The sequence below is a fragment of the Trachemys scripta genome, chromosome 3 (assembly GCF_013100865.1).
Source record: "Trachemys scripta elegans isolate TJP31775 chromosome 3, CAS_Tse_1.0, whole genome shotgun sequence".
Lineage (NCBI taxonomy): Eukaryota > Metazoa > Chordata > Testudines > Emydidae > Trachemys > Trachemys scripta.
Window position 1 is genome coordinate 93104140 of NC_048300.1, and position 23650 is coordinate 93127789.

The 23650-nt window shown below is 42.2% G+C and overlaps 2 protein-coding genes across 11 annotated transcripts in view; one reads left to right on the plus strand and one right to left on the minus strand.

Moving 5' to 3' along the window:
- Window positions 1-3926: 3926 nt before the first annotated feature.
- Window positions 3927-13783, minus strand: ARMT1 (acidic residue methyltransferase 1). Of its 3 annotated transcripts, none has more exons than XM_034765418.1 (5): window positions 12950-13631; window positions 10679-10784; window positions 9153-9390; window positions 7316-7481; window positions 3927-6269 (listed from the first exon to the last, which is right to left on the minus strand). In XM_034765418.1, the coding sequence occupies exons 3-5, from the start codon at window positions 9185-9187 to the stop codon at window positions 5502-5504; spliced, it is 969 nt and encodes a 322-aa protein (XP_034621309.1). In that variant the 5' UTR covers window positions 9188-9390; window positions 10679-10784; window positions 12950-13631; the 3' UTR covers window positions 3927-5501. The 3 variants fall into 3 exon arrangements, with proteins under 3 accessions (XP_034621309.1, XP_034621310.1, XP_034621308.1); XM_034765419.1 differs by having other exon boundaries at window positions 12913-13631; XM_034765417.1 differs by lacking the exon at window positions 12950-13631 and adding an exon at window positions 13693-13783 and having other exon boundaries at window positions 3928-6269; window positions 9153-9394.
- Window positions 13716-23650, plus strand: part of RMND1 (required for meiotic nuclear division 1 homolog) — a 39558-nt gene continuing 29623 nt past the window's right edge. Inside the window, exon 1 of one of the 8 annotated variants that reach the window (XM_034765414.1) lies at window positions 13716-13790. Coding sequence is in view for 1 of the 8 variants with exons in the window: in XM_034765408.1 (XP_034621299.1) it covers window positions 22624-22627 (4 nt within the window). In the remaining 7 variants the exon portion in view is untranslated. Of the gene's footprint in view, window positions 13791-13822; window positions 13980-21367; window positions 21539-22102; window positions 22628-23650 lie in introns of those variants that run through there. The other 7 variants (XM_034765412.1, XM_034765415.1, XM_034765410.1 and 4 more) reach the window with 7 other exon arrangements.

Genomic DNA, 23650 nt, shown 5'->3' on the forward strand with positions numbered 1-23650 from the left:
TAGAGTGACGGTTCTCTCTCTGTTGTCTGAGCGATTCCAACTTGTCAGGGAGCAAGGAGTTAAGTGGTTTAAGTATAAGTGGAAGTTTTGTCTGAACTTGCAAGGAACTGTTTCAATTCCAACCATATATACACCGATAAGAGACTTCAGGATGGCAGCAATAGACTAGTACATTTTAAGAGAATTGTTGGGGAGAGACTTCAATTATGCTTAGTGGGAAAATATTAAGTTGTTTTTCTCTTCCTTTAAGTTCTTGGAGTTCCTTTGGGTTTGGGAAACACTGTTGTAAGGTAACAGAAATTTGGCATGTGGTATTATATTTTGGAAGAGAGAGTCATTAGCATATATGCAGTTGAAGGAGGTTTAGGGCTACTGCACCACATCCTTAAACATTTTAACTTGCAAGATGAATTAACATTAAAAGCTATTGGGCAGAAACTAATTGGTTTTATATATATTTTTTAGGAACTCTTCTCTCTTTTTTGGTTATGCCCTATGAAGGAGCGTACTATCCCTTTAAGGGACAGGCTGCAGCCAACAGCTTAGGGTGTAATCAAGGAAGCTCTGCCCTATGGCTGGGATATATATAAACAGGAAGAGAAGGTGAAGAACCTGTGCATGCTGCAGTGGGTGATGGTTTCTCTCAGGCTCCAGAGGATCAGCCGTATGACACTCAAGGCTTGTCTATATTTACAGTGCTGTAGCTGCACCAGTGCAGCTGTAGCGTGTAATGAAGATGCTACTTCTGTCTATGGGAGAGCTTCTCCCATCAGCATAGGTACTCCACCTCCCCAAGGGGCGGTAGCTATGTCAAAGGAAGAAAACCTCCCATCAACATAGCACTATATACACTGGGAGTTAGGTCAGTATAACTGCATTGCTCATGGGCGTGGAATGACAGTTATACCAACATAAGTTGGTAGTGTAGACCAGGGTTCAAAGACTTGGTATTATGGGCTTTAAGGTGAGAGCTCTCAACCAAGGTCTGGAGGTGAGGACTTATGAATGTTTGTTGCAATTGCTGCTGCCCACAAGCTTATTTTAAAAGGGACATACCATTTTGTTCTTTTGTGTTGTCTTCTCCTTGCCTTGGGCTTTTAAAATGGAAATCTATTGCCACCTAATCAGGGGAAATTAAGATGGGGCACATCTACAGCACCACACTGGGGTGCAAAGGGACTGCCCACATTTTTACATGTCCTACATTTAACATGGGAACAATTCTTGAAATAAGAGAAATATGGAAGTTTTACTAAGCTGGACAGGATGTGTTGGAGGAAAAATCTACCTTTTCCTTCACTAAAATCAAGTTTTAGTACAAAAGCTTATAAACAACCAGTATAAATTGAAAAGAAAGATTGCTGCAGTTCTAATCCTGTGCTTATATAAAAAGGTCTGCTTTTTCCATTCAAAAATATTCATAATTAAGTGGAAGGAACACAGACTAACATTTTAAAACAAATGGAAATGTATTGTAAGACTCTTGTTCAAAAGTTAAGTGTTGTCTGTCTGAAGATTCTTTTTAAGGTTTGACAAAATAATATCTATTTTGATGAAAGGGAAATTACAGTTCAGCATAAATCATTCTTACTGAAGAAACCCATACTTGAGTTTCAAGTTTATAAATGTATTGCATGTTTTTAATACCTGATTTGTCTTTTGAGAAATATGTTTACAACTTTTTATACATTAATGTTGACTTACTGATTTCCAGAGGCTGCGAACTGTGTGTGCAACAAATGATTTTCCTGGAGTTTGTATGATTATAGGTAAGAGCCACCATTGTAGTTCAAAAAGTATGAATTAGAGCTACACTTGCTCAGGTGGTGGATGGAAATGCCCATATCTTGGTGATGATTAGAAATGTCCTTCTCTGTTATGAAAATTCAAATGGCACACAAGGAAAACCCCAAGAAATTGGTTTAGAAATCCCCAGTGAGCTGTTAGGTCATTATAAATATGCAATCAATGTTAGAATAATTACATAGACATAATGCAAGTGCAGGAAGCATTTCCCTAAATAGAGGTATTAAAAGTATATCCTCATTCTATTTTGTTCCTACATTAATAAAAAGAATTACTAGGCTCCCCCTAATCACAAGCATACTGCAAGTTACGTATTACAAAGGAGTGATTAATAAACATTCAGGAAAATACTTCACAATATACTTTGCTCCTAACAACTAAACACATTTTTCTGATGAAGTATCTTATTGTAATAGGTAGGGCCTACTATGACGTGTTTGCATGGGATACAACACTGTTAGTCTGCAAGCCCAGTAGCAATTCACTAAGGTTCTGCTGTGTATTCAGTATTACATATAAAAACTACCTTAAATGATTGTTAAGGTGCAAAGTCAAGCCTTCAAATTAGGAAGTGCCAGAATTAAGGTTGCCTGTGTAATCTTAATGTGGCCTCCTTTAGGGTGTGAATTATGATGGCGTCTTGTAATTACATTATTACATACCATTATTTCCACCCTTCCTCATTTAGTGTTCAGGATGTGTCCCGAGAATGACTAGTGGTTGTGTTGCTAATGATGCTCTTAGCTGTTAGATCCCTGCCTCAATTGTTGAGGAAGTTGGAAGGTGTGTAGTGAATGAGGCAGAGGAATGCAGGACGAGAAAGGCTATTTTCATGGTTTAGGGAGGATGGAATGCTCCTTGGAGAACTGGAGTCTCTACTATAGAGTTCCTGGGTGATGCTGGGCAAGACACTTAAACTAAACTTTTTACAGGTGGTCACTGTGTTCCTCATTTTCAAGGTGGCCAATAAGATACCCAGGGGTCTGACTGAAGAAGTTCTAAGCACTCACAACTGCAACTGAGCTAAATGGGAGATGTGTTCTGAATATATAAAGCTCTATAAAATACTAAGTTTTCTGAAAAAAGTCAGTCCCTAGGCATCTTAAATTGTACACCCAAAGTTAGTGTATGTTTTTACCTTAGTCTCTTTGCCTCAATTCCTTATCTGTAAAATGGGAATACCACCACCTAACTTCAGAGGTTGAAACATTCATTCATATTTGAGAAGCACTCTGATTAATACTTCTATATTCAGAGCAAGGTTTGAATAGTGTGCAGTAATTAAAGCATGGGGTCACATACTGGACAATGACAAAAAATGAAATCCACTAGCTGCTCTTCAAGTGAGCACTGGGGTAGAGGTACCGTGCAAAAAAAAAAAAAAAAAAAAAAAAAAAACGATGTCATGTAATTAAAGACTATCAAAACATATGCTCAAGGGTGGGGGAAGAGAATGACAGTTGCCTAGGGAACCTTAATTCTAGCTAAGGCACTTATATAGCCACTGTTACTGCAGAACCTGAGTGCTTCATAGCACCCCTGTGAGGTAGGGAAATACTACTATTTCCATTATACAGATGGGGAACTGAGGCACACTTTCAGTGATATATCCACAGTAACCCAGAAAATCTGTGAAAGCAGGCAACAGGCCTGAGTTCCAAGCTAGCACCCTAACCACAGGACAAATCTTCCTGGTATTCTGGTATTTCCTAACTGTTGAGTGCTTCATTTTTAAACCTTAATGTTCTTTCTGTAGATTTTGTATTTGTAATATCCTAAGTTAAAAAAAAAAAAAAAAAGCAGCAAATTGGGAAAAAAAATTCCAATATGTGGCTCACAGTGAGACCCAAGCAGTCAGTCATCAGCAGAGCAGGAACCTCTAGACCCACCTCACAGAGATCTTCTGCTTGAGCTAACAGTAATTCACTGCAGTGGTAGGTTGTCACCCTGTACATGCACTCTCTATTAGAGGGAGATGAAATGGAGGTTGCACTGCTATTTGCTGACAGCACAGGAATTTGGGATTTAGTCCATGTTTTGAGGGGCCTGTGCAATAATGGTTAGACCCTAGTGCGTACTTCTTCCTCGCATCATACCCTTCTCCCCTTGTCCTTCCCGTCTAGCCTTGTCCCAGTCCCCTCCCCCTCAATACATGCAGCATCCCCACTACACCCAGCTCATTTGAGACCGCCTGCCCTACCCCTTCCCTAGGCCTAGCTTCTCACCCCTCTATTACAATAAGACCACTGCCACCACCTCACTGCATGGACTACAAAAGCATAGGAGAGAAAATACCACTGCGCTCAGTTCCTGCTCCCAACATTTGGTTGCTGGGAGGAGGAACTCTAGGGAAAATCCTCTCCAGCATAGGGCTGCTGGGTTGAGAATGCTCAATATTTTTTCCCCTAACCTTGTTCTGAGAAAAGCTGAACCATTTTTGCTGAAACTTTAAAAAATAAAAATAAATAAATATCAGCAGGAGGCAGACACCCAGCACAGAAATCTCAGCTGAAACAGATCTATCTTGCAGTGTTATAAGCAGCTAAAATAGGGTTGCATCATTAATGGAAAGTCAGACAAATGTAATTGTACATATTGCTACCTGTGCCATCTCTACTACAAAGAAGGATTAAGCAGAAATCCTGAATGAGTTTACCAAGATATCTGCTCCCTCACAACCAGGGGTGTGGTTTCCCTTCTCACTTACACATACTCATGGCTAGCTCTCATTGTGCTAGTGCAAGTATAAACAGCACTGTAGTTGCAGTCGCACAGGGTAGCAGCAGTAAAGGCACAACTTAGCTGTGAGAGCAAGACTGAGTATGTGTTCGCAAGAAGTGGGGCAGAGTGGGGGAGGAAATCATACCCCTGGCTTGTCTCTAACAATTCTTCCAACATCTTTAAAGATGGACTCTTACTCCCAATTTCAGAGTCTGACTTTGTCATGGGGGGGGTTGGGGGAGACTACCCCACTTGGCAGACAGCTAGCTGGCACGACATACCTGTGTCTTACTGCTTTGACTCCGTTGGGCATCTGAGTCTTCTTTACAGGATCATGGTCTCACCCCAAACGATCCTTCCTTAACCCACTGCTGACTACACCTACTTAGCTTTCAGAATGGCAAAAACTATTAAAGAGAATTATTTGCACATATTGACCGCACAGATGAGAAAACACTGTCAATTTATGTAAAATACTCAGAGAGAGAGAGACAAATCAAACAGCTTTAAAATAAGACCTCTGCTGCAGTGATGCAGAAAACCCAGAAGTTAGATTCATGCATTCAAAAAAATTAAATACCATGCAACATATGGCACTTGAAAATGCCTAACAGTACTGGAACAGTAAATGCATGCCAAGGTGGAACCAGTTCCTAAAATAAATTGTAACTTCCACTGAGCATTAATTCTCTTTACTTACTGAAAAATAAAGTATTCTTAGGAACAATTGAAGTCAAGTTCATCTGCAACATCCGTTGACATTTTAGATCATAAAATATCTACAATTTAATAACTTGAGTGTTAAAAGGAAAGTTTGTGAACTGTTGCACAACATCTTTTGTAAATCAGTAGTAACAAGCCACTTGCCAGAAGCAGGTAAACAAAGAGCCCAAAATTGAACAGCAAAAGTACAGCTCTCTGAAACAGTGCAAATTAAACCTATCCCTAGGTAAATTATCAACCTCACAGCTGAATCACAAAGATGCATCAAACTGAACTACTCCATATTTCCCACATATCATCCAGTCAGGTTCAGAAGTCACAAGCTGTTCACCTTGTCCAGGTTTCAGACCAACCTGAACATCAGATTTTAGTGTTCTCAAGCTGCAAAGAGGTGCAGGATGAAATTTGTTTAAGGCTTGATGAAATGGAACAGTAAACTCCCATTTTCTATCTCCAGTTAGTTTCCTGTAGTTCAGATCACCTTTAAAAATAATTAAATGTGACTTCTGCAGCTCAGTGTACAAGTCAGTAGCAACCTGAGCCATACTACAAAATTCATGTGGCAGAGTCCAAAACATGTGATCATGGTAAACCCAAACTCCTTTTTTAATACTGCCCTCCCAGTTCATCCCACACCTAGACATCCACCTATTATTAGCGGACTGCAGCTGTTTAATAGTCCAGTTAAAATCTTGTTTTGTAGTATCCGATACATACCATGGAATACACTTTCCATGGAAATGGATTTCAGTTGCTAACTTTGATGATAACAGAAAGTCAGCCAGTACTAGATCAGTAATAAGTTCATATCCAGCATTATCCAGGACAATGTCAACTCTAGTAATTTCTTCTGAAGTTCTTCTTTTCTTGTTGTTAATAAGCAGTGACCAAATGCTTTCCGTATCATCCACTAAGATGAAAGTTTTCAAGTTGTCCAGCAATTTTAGAGGACTGGCTTTCTGAGAGTTGTCTTCACCAGCTGAAATGGAGAGGTCGCACTTATTCCCCCACAATGAAACCTGAAGAGAAAAAAGTCCATTTTGCTAAATCTCATTATTCTGTAGTATTTTGTTTTGTTCTAGAGACAGTGGGACCTGACTCCACACACATACTCCCTATTAAAGCTCAACATTTTGTACATAAAGAGTTCAGAATGATTTCTGGGAGAGAAACCAAAACAATACTCTTCACTTCCACAGACACACCAGAAATGAGTTGGAAGGGGGAAATACAAGCCTCTTTCTCATCTTTATCTTGGGCTTACGACAGATTAGGTTTGGTATAAACACACTGACAGAGCTAAAGAAATTTATATTATATACACAACTCCAAAAAGCCTTGGCAGGAGTACACATAGGACTAATAATGGGAGGATAAGTGAGTTTTGATTACCTGGAGTTTGATAAGTTGATCTATATTGCAAGAATATGAAAATGTGCTCTGTTATGAAGTCTCAACAAACAGCTAGGTATGTAGCGTTGCCAACTTAATAAAATCATAAGTCTCATGGTATTTGGTGTTTTCCTAAAGCCTCAGCTCCTAGGGCAATGAGATTGTGAGAACTTCAACTTTCAGTTAAATAACTAAGTTTCTATCCCTAATGGTTAGAGACAAAACAGCACCACAACAATAATTTTTGTAAAGCATAACTTAAGCAAATCTCATGACTTTTTGGAGCCTGACTTGTGACCTTTGAATGCTTGGGGATGGCAACACTGGATGTACATGAAAAAGAATAAGCAGGGCTTGGAACATGTAATAGACCACCAGCAGCATGGAATTGACATGATTCTTGTCAATTACATGGCTAATCATGTGATCTTATTCAAAAACACTATATCTAACCAGAGTCTTGTTAGTTTCACTCTGCTGCTCAGATCTTTAGCTAGCAGCAGAGGCACAAGAAATGCAGACTCAGCAGTAAACTGCATCAGTCAACATATGATAGGATATTTGCAAACATAAGGCCTAGAAATTTTTTCAAGTTTAAAGTTTAAGTTCTGCAGAACTCAAATTTTGTAACTTGCCACAAGCAGAAACTGTGAATAGGAAATGCCAAGTTTACCTGCAGCAGCTTAAAAAATTCTTCCTGAAGTTGTTTTTCATCTAGGTCCTCAATGTTTTTAAGAATGTCCTGCAAGTAAGTGCATAAGGCAATAATAGCTTGTTGGGACTCAAAGAAGCTTTGAACCTTTGCTTCTTTAAATACATCATAGTCATCAATAGGAGGACTAAAATAGAAGGGAAAAGATATGAATATTAATGCGCTTTCCATTTTCTCTCACAGCAGCAGCAAAAGTGTTAAACATAACTTGGTTTTTTAGATGAATGTTAAACTTGGGGTCCTAATCTGAACTTGTAGAGTAATGTGGCATGCCAGACTCCTACATGGCTCCTTTATGAAGGGAAGGGATTGGTCTTGTGGTCCAGATGAAACTTTTTCATTCTAAAACTTAGCATGATAATTCTTCTGTTAAACTTAAAAACCAACCAACCAACCACACTTTACCTTTATAATGTATTGGAAAAGATAAATACTTTTTTTTGACAAATGACTCCGTATACCACGGAAAAAAAAAAAGTTTTAGTCAAAGATCCTCCAGGATTTTGATTTGATGAACAAAAAAGCCCTTCATGTTGTTAACTTTCCCTAAGAGATTACAAAAGAATTCTTCATTTTTGGTGTGGAGGGAGATTTAGAGAACACAATTCCAAAATAACAGGAAATACAATGAATGGATTCCCAAAAGTGCAACTGACACCGAAACTGACATTTTCTGGTTTGGAAAAATGTTCTTTCCCCACCTCATTTTGGAAACTAAAAACAATTTTCCCATTTAGTTTACAGAGATCTTTGTGTGACATAGAACAAGTGAAAATTTTAGAAGCCTTCTTTCACACTATGATCTTTCATTCAGGGCTTTGGAGCGGTGCAAAAACCTGCAGCTCCACTCCAAAGCCCTGCTTTCATTATTTGTTTCATATGTGGGGTGAAGCTTTGTTTTGGAGAACTGAATTCTTAATATTGTGGCTTACGTATTTTTCTACACAAAAAGGGTACAATTTTCAGAAGTGCTTAAGTCTCACTGAAAGTCAGTGGGGCATAGAGGCCTAACTCAATTAGGCTCTTTTGAAAATTTTCCCCAAAAATATCAGAGGTAAGAAGTGTATCCGTATGTGTAATTACAACTAACCCTACTGCCACCACATTTTCATCTTTTAGTGCCTCCTACTATTCCTGTTGAAATTAATGGGAGTTTTGCCATTAACTTCAAATGAGAACCGGGATTGGCCCTTTGTTTTCAAATGAAAAACACCAGCCAGTTTAACTTTTTTAGAGGGCACACAGAAAATATTAGCTCAACCTCGCATATTACTTAATTAAGAGAAGGATATCAGAGTTTGAATTATGCTATGTTGCAAAGGAAGCAAAGCCTCATTAGCACCTTAACCACGTAAACTGTTGCTAAGACTTCTAGCAGTGGCGTTAGTAGAACATTGAAAAAGACTACTGCTCTACATTTGTAAGAAAGGTCTGCATTTAAAACTAATAATCCTGTAGGAAGCATCAGTAACTTAATTCTCAACCTGAATTACTCCTCAAGAAACTGAAAAGTCAGGCTCAGATGTCTCAGCAAAGCGAATCACAAGAACTGGAGCAGTAACTGACTTAATAAACTTCAAGGTCTTCAGCACAAACAAAATGACCAAAGACAGTGAGTGAATCCGGGGTGGGGGAGAAAAAAAATCAAAGAAAAGGAAAGATGGTGAACCTTTAAAACAGAATTGCTTAATTTTAAGCTTACTCCCTTTTCCTTACTCCCCTTTTTCTGCTTCTCAGATGCAAAAAAAAAATCAGAAGAACTATACACAGGGTAACTCATGTTAGAGTGTATACTTACTTATGAAGTAGTGCTTCATGAATGCGGCGGTACATGTAACACTCCACATATAACCAAGGGGACTGAAACCAGCTTGGCTGTTCATTTCCATCTAATAAATTTTGTTGATATTCTAGGTATTGATTCCACAGTGGAACATCAGGGAGTTTATCATCCAAGGGAACCAATGGTTTGTCCGTTTGCAGCTCATTCCTTAACTTAGAGAGGATGGATATAGTGTTCTTCTCTGCCTCAATGCCTTTCTGAAATAAAATGGAAAATAAAAAAAAAGCATCCCTAGTCCAAAAATACATTCCTGCATAACCACATACTAAATTTTACTGCAAAGGGAAATAAGTTTTGAATCTTAAAAATCAAATAATATCAGACTCTCGGGATCTTGCACTTGAACAAAGACAAAAGTCTAAGTGATGCTAAGTGAAGCTTTTGTTCTACATCTGACATTCACTACAGTTTCACACCTTCCAAGCTAGAAGAATCCCCATATGCCATGAAAGTTATTTGATTCTATGTTGAGGGCAGGATCTTTCGCTTATTCTCCATTCTGTTCAACAATATGCCTGGTTCACTGGGGAGAACTGTTAGGGGTCTATTACAGTAGTGGGCAGATTACGTTCTGTAGACTGCAATTATCAGGGGGTAGCCGTGTTAGTCTGTATCCACAAAAACAACAAGGAGTCCGGTGGCACCTTAAAGACTAACAGATTTATTTGGGCATAAGCTTTCNTGAGTTGTCTTTTTCCTCTCCTTTCCTGGTTATTTCTTATATTTATTAATGTTTTTTCTTGTCTTTCTGGCTCCTGAAACTTCCTCAGTTTTCTCTGTTGTTTGGCTACATGGTGGTATGTGGCATATCCATCTTGGCCTTTGTGGGGATGGCAAGGTTTCAGGCTGCTGTTCTCATAGACCTGTAGACTTTAATGTCAGAAGAGACCATCATGATCATCTAGTCTGATCTCCTGCACATTGCAGTCTACAAAAACAACAAGGAGTCCGGTGGCACCTTAAAGACTAACAGATTTATTTGGGCATAAGCTTTCGTAGGTAAAAAAACCTCACTTCAGTTTTTTTACCTACGAAAGCTTATGCCCAAATAAATCTGTTAGTCTTTAAGGTGCCACCGGACTCCTTGTTGTTTTTGTAGACTGCAATGTGCAGGAGATCAGACTAGATGATCATGATGGTCTCTTCTGACATTAAAGTCTACAGGTCTATGAGAACAGCAGCCTGAAACCTTGCCATCCCCACAAAGGCCAAGATGGATATGCCACATACCACCATGTAGCCAAACAACAGAGAAAACTGAGGAAGTTTCAGGAGCCAGAAAGACAAGAAAAAACATTAATAAATATAAGAAATAACCAGGAAAGGAGAGGAAAAAGACAACTCAGGGATGAGAGAAAAGGGGGAGGGCCACATGAGAAAAATTAAGAGGGAAGACAACATGAGGAAAACAGGAATAAAAACAAAGATCTCCAAGAAGTTTCAGTATGAGAAAAAATAATACAAAACAACAGTACTCTTACCTCTCCATGTTCTTCAAAGAATTCATTTTTATGTCGGTGCAAAGTATCAATAACCCTAGTTAGGATTTGAGGCAGCCTGTCCTTAATTGAAAAATATGCAAATGATCTAACAAGAAAAGAATCAAAGCAGTACATTAATTACTTACATTAACACTAACAGATTTAATACCTTTTCCCTATTTATTCATTACTTTATTTTCAAGTGCAATCACATTTAAGGATAGCATATAAAATGTAGTAATTTGTTTTGCTAGCTTCTTTTGAAGTTAGAGGGAGGAGTCAGCAAATGTAAAAAATTAGTTTTTAATTTCACCATATCCTAATGGACTAAAGAAATACTTTGGCCCTGTCAGACCAGTGAAGAACCAGTGAATTCCAGTGTAAGACACCCTTTCACTGAGAATGCTCAGCTATCAGATGTTGAAATCAAAGGAGGTAGGTTCAAGTGCCCAAATAGCTCATTAGAAGAAACGTACACTGTTTTAACCTTGTATCTTATTGACCCTGGCTAATAAAAGCAAAGTAACCTCAGACTTACCCTACACTTCCATTTATGTTACAACATACCCAGTTCCTAAAGCAATTTACCTGGATGAATAAAAACCAGATCTGAAGAAGGGCAATAAGTAAAACAAAATGACATGCGTTAAAGCACTCACTATAACTAGTCGAAACATTTTCATTTAAATTTCAATTCAGCAAACTATGTTTTGTCAAAATTAAAACGTTTCATGAAGACATATTGTTTCCACTAAGCTTTCGTTGGGAAGGTTTTGGGGTCCGGAAGGAGACTCTAGTTGGGTTGAGGGATGAAAAACCTTGGCTCTGAATCAGGCAGAGCAGGGACTTGAACCTGAGTCTCTCACATTCCAGACCAGTGTCGTAACCACCAAGTTGTAGAGTAACCGACATGCAGGCAGACTCCCCTTGACAATTGTTTTTCTAAAAAAATTCGAAAGGAATACTTTTGGTGGTGGTGTTCCAATGAAGAACAAAAACAAATTTCAAAGCCTCGAGAGTTGCTACAAAATAACACTGCCATCTTCCCATAGCTCTGCTTCTCATCCCATTAAGTGTTTTTCCAACTGTTGTAAAGAAGCTTTGTCAAGGAGACAAATTGACAGGCATCACTTGTGTCACCTTTTCAGATGATAGTATAATAGTGTATATACATTGTAGCCCTAAGCTTGACAGTGATAGGGTGATATGCAATCCTATACATATGGTTACTTTAATACACACAAAAATTCATTGTTAAGCAATCAGGACTGCTAACCCCACAACATACCTGACCCAAACTCACAATATCAGGGAAAAGTTAGGGTATGTTAAAGTATACAGCCTCTGTTCCTCCACTCACACTTCTTCACCACCACAAATATCGAACACAGACCACGCACTGCAACCTCAACTCTGTCCCGCCCATTTTGTTTCTGCACATACCCTTTGCCAGATTTCTCCTCCTTCACTTCTTCCCTCAATACTATTAGTTATGGATATCAGGTATAAGGTAAAGGGTTAGCTGCAGAAGGATTGCTAAAGGGAGATTGTCCGGCCTTCTGTCATGACAGGACAAAATTAAGGTGGTCATGCATGGTCTTTGTTGTACTACATAAGCCTTTCTCTGCTGCTGGAGGATAAAATCTGAAGAAAACTGTAGCTCCTGGTGGGGAAGATTTCATATGTCCCTTATTTCAATGAACCATTAAGCCAGCATATGCAGTGTATATACTTTTAGTAATAACTAATAACCCTAAATCCAATCTTTTTTTAAAACCACACATTACACCAGATCTCCTCAGAATACACACCTCTCTACCAATTTTTTTGTAGCAAGACAATGTTTTGAAGAGCTATTGGTCAATAACAAAAAGGTAAACTCCCCCCCATTTTTTTTTTTGTCAGAACCCAGTTTCAGAGAGTTCCTATTAAAAACCAAACCAAAGCTACTAAGGAAAAGCTCAAAGGGCATAAGAATTAACCCTGTGTGAAATTTCACCTCAATAAGTCACCTACCTTTAAAGAAAAATAGGAATTCAAGCAATATTTTAAGTCAATTTTAGTCATTAGCAGGCACCTCCATTTACTAAATGTCAGTAATAAGACAGAGATAACAGGCTGACAAAGGTGGCTGGTATCTGCCACAGTGCAACAACTTACATTAACACTGAGTTACTTGTCACAAAACATGCATTAATAACCTTAAACTACAATTTTAATAGATACCTACAAACCTGGGAGACTAACACCCATCATAATCCTAGTACTAACCATCCATCTGGAGGAACACCTCAATGGGTACTGAATACATGCAGATGTACCGGCGCTGGAGCCCCCAGCGTAACTGCACCGACTGGGGGAGGGGGCGAGAGCTCAGGGTTTGGCCAGAAGAGCAGTTTCACTTCAGGGGGAACGTCTGTACATCTCTGCCTTGCTACCAATACAGCATTTGCAGTGCCCCCTAGGATGCAGGGGGTGCGGGTTGACAAGGATGCCCGCAGGGCTTGTGCGGGAGGGAGACCAGCGATAAGGGCGAATTACCCAGGACAGCCGCCCCAGCTGAGCTGGCGCAACAAGGGCCCATGACAGCCTGGCCTCACGGCCAGGCCACTGCACAGCGAGCGAAGCTGTCGGACCGCGCCGTGTCCCCGCGTACGGAGGCGGAGCTCAGGCTACAGCGGAACTGCACACCCGGCTCTCGGACTCTTCGGTCACCTCGCCCTCCGCCTGGCCCCACAGGAGCCCGCCCTCGCCCTGGCCGCCCCCGAGCCAGGGAGCCCCGTTAGTGCGCCGGCCCAGCGGCCTCCCGCCACACTGCCGAGCCGCGACTGGCGGGGAGTCACGACCCGGGGCAGGGTTCGACTTTCCGCCCTCTCCGGCCGCGGCGCTCTGCGGGGGAAGCTGCTGGACGCAGCCCCCAGGGCAGGTTCGTCCCCCGAGGGCCCGTTCCCAGGTGCCCCCGCCCCGGTTCAGCGATACCCCGCTTGCGAACCCCCCACTGAGCAGTAACGGACCCCTGGAAGCTGCCCGCCAACGAAGCCGGCACCGTCGCCATCTTCCCCCCTGCGGCGCCGCTCCGGAAATGACGCAAGCACGCCTCGTTGTGTCTTCAGTAAGTATTGTTTGCGCCGCAGGAAGGAGGAGCCAGCCCGCGGGGCGGGATTGGTGGAGGAGCGCGCGCGGTGTGGTGGGGACCGAAGGTCGGTGGCCGGGTGCAGGGACGGGCAGTTTGGCGTTGCTGTTCCGCGCGCCCGGGAGACGAGCCGCCCCCTTGCCCTCCCCTCGGAAGCTCAGGTCACTGGTAGGGCGCGACCCCCGCTCCGTATGAACAGAGCCGCGCGGGGCTGTCAGGCCTCCCCCGTGTGCCCCCGGCACGGCTGCTGCGGAGACTCGGCCCCCGTTGGGGGGAGGCTCTGAGCCGGGGCTATGAGCGCCGCGGGCTGGGCCTTATGAAGGGGAGGCCGAAGGCGGCGCTGGCCTTCCCTCGGCTCGGGTTCCCGGCGGCTGCTGTGCCGCCCGCAGCCGTGCTCCTCCCCTGTAGCTCACGGGGCGCCCTACCGAGGAGTCGGTGTTATCACCCCGTGTTATAGATGGTGAAACTGAGGCCCCGGGGGTGTTCAGGCCTGGAGGGAGTGTGCGAAGCCATATGCGTTTCTGTGCTAGGCCGTGACTGCCATGGCCTGTGCCAGTTCAACAGGCTGGTAGAAAGCACAGGCCCCAGCTCCAGCCCAGATGTATGTAGGGGGGAGGGGTTTCTTAGTACATCCCTTTCATGCGCCCTGCCCAACGGGGCTCTTCCCCTTTCAGGAGCCTGAGGTAGGTTAGGACTCTGCAGCTGCTCCTACATCACAGCTGTGCTGAAATACAACCACCAAGGCCCCAAGCCACAATTCAGGGCATGTCTACACTGGCAGAGTTACAGCAGCTGCAGTTACAGTGCTGCTCAGAGAGCGCTGAAGGGAAACCGCTGTTGTGTGTTCACACTGTCAGCTGCCTACACAATCGCATGTTCATGCTTGCGGCACTTGCAGCGGTATTTGGAGTGGTGTACTCTGGGTAGATGTCCCACAGAGCATCTCTTCCTCTTCTGCCGCTAAGAGTTGTGGGAAGGCGGAGGGGGTCGTGGGACATCCTGGGTCCTGTCCCAGTGCCCCGTGATGCATTGCTTTGCATCCCAGCAATCGCTGTGTTTCTGTCCGCATTTGGCGCCATCTTTCAATGGTTTGTGTACTGCATGCCATGCCTCTTCGGGCTGCAGGAATGGGTCCCAAACTGTTGACCAGTGTGCTGGTCGCTGTGACCAATGCATCATGAGTGGCAGTGGAGTTATTCCTTAAACTACAAAGGCACGAGGAGTGCGACATTGATCTCGCCACGCATAGTAGTTATGACACAAGATTGCTTGTGGCATTCACGGAGGTGCTGACCACAGTGAAATGCCACCTTTGAGCTCGGGAAACGAGCACTGAGTGGCGGGATCATATCATGATGCACGTCTGGGATGATGAACAGTGGCCACAGACAGCGTGGATTTGATTTAAATCGCTAGTCAGGAAGACTCGATTAAATCATGGATTTCTACGTAAAAGTGCATTCTTGTTGGTTGTTACAACCTTAGTACATATTCTTCACAACTCAGAGATAGATGTAGGTTTCATTTTTAGAAGGTACACACTATACATTTTTTAAGTGATTTATTTTGAAAACTTTTCAGATTAGGTTTACAGCTATATCAGAAAATGAATGATTGTTTGGTTATTTCATTTACCAAAGGTAATTGAAGCAGATATTTATGAAGTCATTGGGAAGTGAACTATCTCCAGTTCAACAGGTTAATCATTAATATTTGGAGGATTTTCTTGCCATGCTGTATTAGAAAGAGAACATCACCAGACAGATATTTAAATTGTTTTATTTAACTAAACAACAACGTTATGTATTCTGGATTTTTTTCTTCAACAGAAAACAAACAATATTTTAACAAAACAAGCATATGAATTTTTGAATTTTGTTAAACATTCAAGTTTTTTAAAATCAGGTTTGTTTTTGTTAAAATTGTTTTTAACTAAAATAGTTAAATAAAATATTAAAAAAAACCCCACAAAAATTAAATCAACTATGTCAGCCAGGTCAACGTCAGAAACTTAAAATATTGGCTTCTGCAGCTAACTCAGTCGTCTTCACCTTCATTTTCCTGTTTGTTCATAATCTGGAATAGAAAAACAAGCTTTCCTGCTTTTTCAGGTCCCAAACGATTTCTCAATTTGGAATGAATTTGTCCAAAGGAATAAATATTCTTTCTACACTGGCAGAAGAAGCTACTGCTGTTAAAAGTGATATTATCACTTTAACAGTCTCTGAATCCAAGTGCTTAAGTGACTTCCACCAGTTCACTGGTGTGACTTTTTTTAAAACATCATCCGCAAACATATATTTCTTGAATGGTTCACCCTTAGCTCTGAAGTTTATTATGGTTGGCATTATGGAGGGATGATTGCTGGATGTCCATGTCATAGCCAACTCCTCTTCTTCAGCAGTTAAGGTTTGACAAGTATTGAGAATATTTGCAAGAAAATAAGCTGGAGATAGTGCTTGTCTCATTCGTTTTTTTAATGCTTGTAATTTAACTTTGTCATTGCATATTTCTCTTTTTAAGATCTCACTCAGTTCCTTCCAAATTTCAACAGCGTCAGCAATAAAACAGCTATTTCCCTGCATTTTGTTCAAGGCTACAGAAATAGGCTTCAGGGTACTCAGCGTGTGTTCAACATTTCTTTTAAGCCCAATGTTGAGAACGTTGGCTGTGACGGTGCCATCTATTTTTTTTCACAATTTTGTTCACAAACCATCATCACATTAGGCCAGTCTTGATATAATGCTCAAAACAGGCCACTACTGAGTTCCATCGCACGTCTTGTGGGAGAGTTAGCTTGGTTTCTCCCATTTTTTTCCAGAGCAGTTGCTGCAAAGTGGTTGTTACAGAAGTATTTTGCAATTTCAACAACATTAGCCTTTATTTCTGGAACACTGAAGTCTTTGGCAGGAGGTGCATCAAATGAGCACTGCAACCATATGTTATTAGCTTGGGACTTTCTTCTAAATAATTTCTTCTCATCTTGGATACATTTGCAGCATTGTCTGTGACCAAGCTGTTTACTAGACATTTTGATTTTTTTTTCACAGTTTGTTATAGCTTTTACTGCTACTTCTTGTAAGTATTCTGCTGTGTGTGCATTTCCTGATATATCAATTGTTTCTGTAAGGAAGACATTCCCTTCTTCTGTTATCAATCAAGCACATACAACAGGATCATCGTGGACATTGCTCCAGCCATCAAGACTCAGGTTAACAATTTTACCCTCTAGACCTTTTGCACATCTGCTCTGTTGGGTGGACTGTATCCTGGTTTTAACGAATGAACCATGTTAATGAAGTGTGGGTTCTCAATCATTCGGAAAGGAGAGTTTGTTGTATAAACAAACTGAGCAATTTGTTTCATCAATTGCCTCTTTTTGTAATCTGCTGGTTCTTATCACAAAGTTTTATCTCTGGCTGTTTTTGGATGATGGAGATTTTTTTCTTTTTGCTACAGGCGATATACTGTGACTGAAACACTATCATTGGCAGATAACTCTGAAACTATAGAAAATGATGGTGATCTTGAAGGTGGATAGTCTTCAGAATTCTGTATGTTGAAGATGGATTCTCCTAAACAAAATAAGTCAATGTGGTTATTTAATTATTATTACTATACTGCTCATTTAGTATTACTCATTGCATTCATTGACACTCAGTACTACTTTAAAGGTGAAATTGTAAAAGGAAGATCTGCCTATTTCAGCGATTTATTTTTTATCACAACTGCATCTAAAAAAGATAGTACCATAGAGTAACAACTATATTTTTTGCTCAAACATGAGAATTCAAGAATAGTCCAGAAGGAAGACAGGCAATCCTTAAGAAAGAAGTATGAAATAAAAAAGTTTACCAACCTGAAGATCCTGCATGTTCAGATATGTTCCTTTCATCATCTTCAACGCAGCTTCCTCCTAAGAAGGAATACGTCTCATGATGTTGTTTCATTCTGGCAACCAGGCGTTGCATTTCTTTGTTGCACTGTTTGCATTTTGCACGCATGCCTGTCTTACCAACAGGTAGAGGAACTTTGTTAAAATCTTCCCAAACTGGGTCTCTTTTATGGCCTGTTGCCATTATAGGTTTTCCCTTCTAGTGAGAGAATGGTATGGTAGATTTCAAATCAATGAAGGCTACCCTCAGAAAGACCTCAAGACTTCTGGAATATGTTGCTCAAACAGTTTCACTTTTGTTTCTACTGCCTGTCCCTCCCTTCTCACATTTATCTCCAGACTTCTTCTCCTTCTCCAGATCTTCTATTAATTGAACTGTTTGAAACTTTGCACTTTTAGAGAGAGGTAAGGTATTAACTCTGTGTACACAAAATTCCAGGGACAATAGGGTTGAGGTCTATTATTTCTCACCTCTGAATATTTATTTATTTTATTTTAAAACATTTTTGCTGCTAACAAGCATGTTATCTCTGGAGACACAAATCTACAGTTTGAGAACTGCAAAACTAAGCATCTCTAATGGTATCTTCTAGACTGAGCACTGAGTCCCATTGGGTAGATAGAAATATTAACCTAAATAATCTATACAGAAGACTCTGGAACCCCACAAGATTGGGTCCCTAATCCATGAACTATTGGAACTCATTTACAAAAAAATTCTTAAACATTACATGAATATACTCTCATACTATAAAATTAAAATTTATAATCCCTATTCCATGGTGAGATATCTTTGAGCTATAATGTATCTTTAGATAGGATTTTTCTTCAAAAAGCATTTTTATGAAAAAAATCCAATTAAAAAAAAATTTTTTTTTTAATCATTGATTTTTATCCACCCTGGCCGCAGAACTTTTGGATGAAGAAAGCCACATTCATGGGACTGCGTGATGAGCTTGCCCCAGCCCTGCGGCGCAAGGATATGAGAATGAGAGCTGCCCTGCCATTGGAGAAGCACGTAGCGATTGCACTATGGCAGCTGGCTACTCCAGACTGCTACCGATCGGTCGCTAATCAGTTCGGAGTGGGAAAGTTGACCATTGGACTCATGTTGACGGAAGCGTACAGAGCTATTAATCGCATCCTGCTCTGAAAGACCGTGACTCTGGGCAACGTGCGTGACATTGTAGATGGCTGTGCACAAATGGCCTTCCCTAATTGCGGAGGGACGATAGATGGCATGCATATTTCAATTCTGGCACCAGACCACCTAGCCACCGAATACATTAATCACATGGTGTATTTCTCAGTGGTTCTCCAAGCACTTATGGATCACCGTGGCCTTTTCACAGACATTAACGCAGGGTGGTCCGGAAAGGTGCATGATGCACGCATCTTTCGGAACACTGGCTTATTCAGGAAGCTGCAAGCAGGAACTTTCTTCCCAGACCAGAAGATCACTGTAGGGGAAATCAAAATGCCCATTGTGATCCTGGGAGATCCCCCCTATCCCTTAATGCCATGGCTTTTGAAGCCATACACGGGGTAACTTGACAGGAGCAAGGAGTGGTTCAAGTGCAGAATGACTGTTGAGTGTGCTTTTGGCCATTTAAAGAATCGCAGGCGCTGCCTCTATGGGAAGCTGGACCTGGCCGATGACAATATTCCTATGCTTATAGCTGTATGCTCCATAACATTTGTGAAGGGAAGGGTGAAAGCTTCACTCAGGACTGGACCGCAGCACCTGGAGGCGAGTTTGAACAGCCAGAGATCAGGGCTATTAGAAGGGCACAGCGTGGGGATATAAGGTTCAGGGATGCCTTGAGGCAGCAATTTGAAGCTGAGCCACTAATATTTGTTGCTATGTGCAGGATTGCAGTGCTTGTAATGCTAAGAGGTGATTGGTGCACATGATGCAATATGTGGGTTTAACATAATTGTATGTTGCTTTGCATGGTTCATTTTGCTTTCAATTAATAGAATAAAGATTGCTTTCAAACCAACACAATTCTTTTATTAAAAGACAACAATTGGAGGAGAGAGTCAAACAAACAAAAAAAACAGCAGTGAGGGGAATGGGAAGCTCCCAGGAGGAGGAGGGGTTCTGGGACAGCTAAAGATTTGTGTATGTCCAGGGATCATATCCAACCTTCTCCTTTGGAGTACAATGCAGCGGGTACTGTACTTCAGCAGGGCCAACCTGCAGAGGAATGGGAGCTGAGTGCAGTGGGTAGTGGAAGTCCGCAGTGCTGGACTGTGAGTGGGGAAGGAGTGGAATGCCGCGGGTACAGACTGGAGCCAGTAGGTTGATAAGAGTATGTTGGCAGTGTCTGGGGGGCGCATGGGAAAGAGTTTTGTGACAACGGCTGCAGGCGAGGGTGGGTGTGGAGCTGCTTGGTTTGAAGAGCTAGTATCGCCTGGGCGTGTCTGCTTGGTGCTCCATAACTTTTAAGAGCCGTTCTGTGGCTTTATTCTGGCATGCCATGTTCTCCTTTCAGTCCCTCTTCTCACTGTCCTGCCACTCTTTCAATTCCTGTTTCTTGGCGGCAGAGTGCATCATAACATCACCCAGAAAGTCCTCCTTAGTTCTTGGCTGCTTTCTAATTCTGCTCAGCCATTCAGCTGCCAATAACAAAGAGGGAGTCTGGGCTCCCATGGTCATCTCTGTGAAGTTTAAACGCAAGATTTTACAGAAGCAGTATTGTTTGCAACACACAACACTGATTTAAAACACAGCCAGTACTCTCACACCTGTCACTAACTGGTTGATGCCAGGCAAGCACACATGAACCACAAGACTCCCCAAATGGTGAGTAACTGCAGGGGCAGGGTAAATCACTCTTCCTGGACCCTGCTGTACACTGGGCACATGGCTTGTGTGTGTGTGTGGGTGGGGGGGGGGCTGATAATCATAGAATATCAGGGTTGGAAGGGACCACAGGAGGTCATCTAGTCCGCCGCTGGCTCAAAGCAGCACCAATCCCCAGACAGATTTTTGCCCCAGATCCCTCAAGGATTGAACTCACAACCCTGGGTTTAGCAGGCCAATGCTCAAACCACTGAGCTATCTTCCCCCCCCATTCCTGTCCCCCCACTTTCCACAGAATGTGATCATTATGGAAGATATCTCACTGTTGAGGGTGAGCAGGGAATCAAGGGAGGGTCTTCTCCAAGACTGCGGCTTCCGCCCTGGCCCCTATGCGGCTCACTTGTGTGTAGCAATGGTCTCCCCCACCCCCCATGATGGCACAGTGTCGTGGGAAAGTTAATGTTAATGGGACAAGAAACAAAGCAGCTCTGCCGAAGAACCTGTGGCAGAGGATTGCCCATTATTTCCACAAGAGTTTCCTGGAGATCTCTGAGGGAGATTCCCATGAAGTGAGAGAGTCAATCAACAACCTGTTCGGCCGCTCCAACTAGACATGTGGTGGGAGACAAGCCTGCTTTCTGCAACCCTCGTGCTGCCAACTCCTCGCTTCAGTGATTCCCAAAATCAAATCCACATACGAGGGGCTTCCTCTCCTGTTTGCGCTTCACCAACATCCAACAGCTGTGACTGGCTAGCCTTGTCCAGGATAGAAAAGAGCTCCTGGCTGCATGCATCTCTGGCCTCCGAGTCATCTTCTGCCTCTGGGTCCCCTTCCACATCCTCGTACCAGATTTCCTCCTCCTGGCTCGGTCCACTCTCAACTGGCACGTGAGCCACCAAAGTATCCACAGTGGTCTTCACAATGAAGGTGGGGTCACCGCCGAGTATCGCGGACAGCTCTTTGTAGACCCGGCAGCTCATGGGCGCAGCACCGGAGCGGCGGTTTGCCTCCTGCGCCTTGTGGTAGGCGTTCCGCAGCTCTTTCACTTTGACCCTGCACTGCAATGTGTCCCGGTCATGGCCCCTTTCTGTCATGCATCGTGAAATTTGTCCACAGGTGTCATAATTCCTACAGCTGGGACTGGACAGCATCCTCTCCCCAAATGCTGATGAGATCCAGCAATTCGGTATTGCTCCAAGCGGGGGATCACCTGGTGTGTGGAGCAGGCATGGCAACCTGGAAAGATGCACTGAGACCACTGCCTGCGTCACTGAGCGAACAGGAAGGGGACTTTCAAAATTCCAAAGGAATTTACGGGGTGGGGATGACGGTTGGTCATCTGAGGGCAGGACAGTAGAGTTCAAATCAATGACCAGAGAGACGAGAACAGGCATTGTGCGACACCTCCCAGAGGCCAATCACAGCACTATAATAGACCATGGTGTCTACACTGGCACCACAGTGCTGTAGCTCTGGCGCAGAAAGCTCTTGTTGGGGTGGGTTTTTTTTTAAAGCACTACAACTGTGCAGTTTTTGCACACTAAGTGGCTTGGCAGTGTGTACACCTAGGGAGTTACAGTGCAGAAAGCTGCTTTACTGTGCAGAAACTTGCCAATATAGACAGGGTCTCAGGAATCAAGTTGCATTACTGAGGCCTTGTCTGCACCTCAAATGTAGGTCGACCTAGCTACGTCGCTCAGGGCTGTGAAAAATTTTAAGTCCTCTGTGGTGTGGTAGAGCCAACCTAACCCCCACTGTAGATTCAGTAGGTCAGAGGACGAATTCTTCCATCAACCTAGCTGTTGCTTCTTGGAGAGGTGGATTGCCTTTGTTGACAGAAAAACCCCTTCTGTTGCTGTAGGAAGCGTCTTTGCTGCAGTGCTTATGTAGATGTACGCTGAGTCTCTCTGTCTTGAGAAAAGAACTCTGTCCTTTGGGGAGGAGATGCCTACTGTGTCTTCTTCCATTAGTCAGAACCTAAGAAATGATCGAAACTTCCTCTCCCCCACTCAGTTCATATAGGTCTCTGCCCCTAATTATATCCTGCCTATAGTACAATTCAACTACACACAACTGGTCCACTGATTCTCTTGTTCTGCCACAACACATGAGTAAGCCCCCCATCCCACATGTCTGCAAATACCTACAAAAATGTTTAATGTTGGGAGTAGTCCTATTGAATTCACATATGTTTTTACAGGACTGGTGTACAGGCTGTGTCTCCATTGAATATTTTCAGAAATTCTTGCACAATTGGTCACTGCAGTTTCAGCAGTGCTAGTAATGGAAGAACAGTAGTGCATTTTAACCTCTGCTGTCTGCATCCAGTCTACATTAACACATTAACGTTCCCACCATTGCGAGTACTGGTAGAACAGTAGTGGTATAGACAAATGGTGGAAGAATTTCTGAAAATGCTTAGTGCTTATTATTTGTATTATGTTAGCACCTAGATGTTCCATTCAGAAGTTTAGAACATGGATTCCACAGTACTAGTTTTTTTTATGGATATCAAGGTCTTGTTACAGTGTGTGTTTTTGTACATCATTCTTCATGCACAAGAACATGACAATTTAAAGTATTATTTCAAATACATGTTGGATGATTGGGAATTGGGTTCTTGTTAGGTATACTTGTAATATTAATTTGCATATTTCATTAGGATTGCTCCCATTCTTGAAAAACTTAACACGTTCCAAAAAAAAAAAAAAAAAGACCCTAAGCAAGTGCAGTTTTAATTTAATTGTGCATTATGTCCCTATGAGGGAAAAGCATACCTTATCCTAGTAAGAAGCCTAAAGACCCACTGAAGATGCCTCTATGCAGGAGGTTTTTCAAAAAATGTTCTCCAAAAAGGCAATTTTTTCATAATATAACATTTGCTGGGTTTCTGTCTCTGCTTTTTATTACTAGGGTTATTTGCCTGAAAACAGATTCTGTATTTTCAGGCAAATGTTCTAAGTAATGAAAAGCAGGTGGGGAAAAGATTGAGAGTTGTGTAACTGTTTATAAATGGAATGTGCTCCATGAAGTGTTAGCAGTATGTTAAATCTACCACCTTTGGAACACTCTGGCAGCTCATTCATATTGGCACACATGATGTGGTCCAAAATCTTCAGGCACTCTCTCTCATT

What these genes read in the sequence shown, in the direction of transcription:
- ARMT1 (XM_034765417.1), bottom strand. Translation starts at nt 13,733, where the DNA reads ATGGCGACGGTGCCGGCTTCGTTGGCGGGCAGCTTCCAGGG. An exon ending in CATGAAGCACTACTTCATAA is followed by an intron (nt 7,482 to 9,152) that starts GTAAGTATACAC and finishes CTTCTATTTTAG; the next exon opens with TCCTCCTATTGATGACTATG. An exon ending in AATTTTTTAAGCTGCTGCAG is followed by an intron (nt 6,270 to 7,315) that starts GTAAACTTGGCA and finishes TTTTCTCTTCAG; the next exon opens with GTTTCATTGTGGGGGAATAA.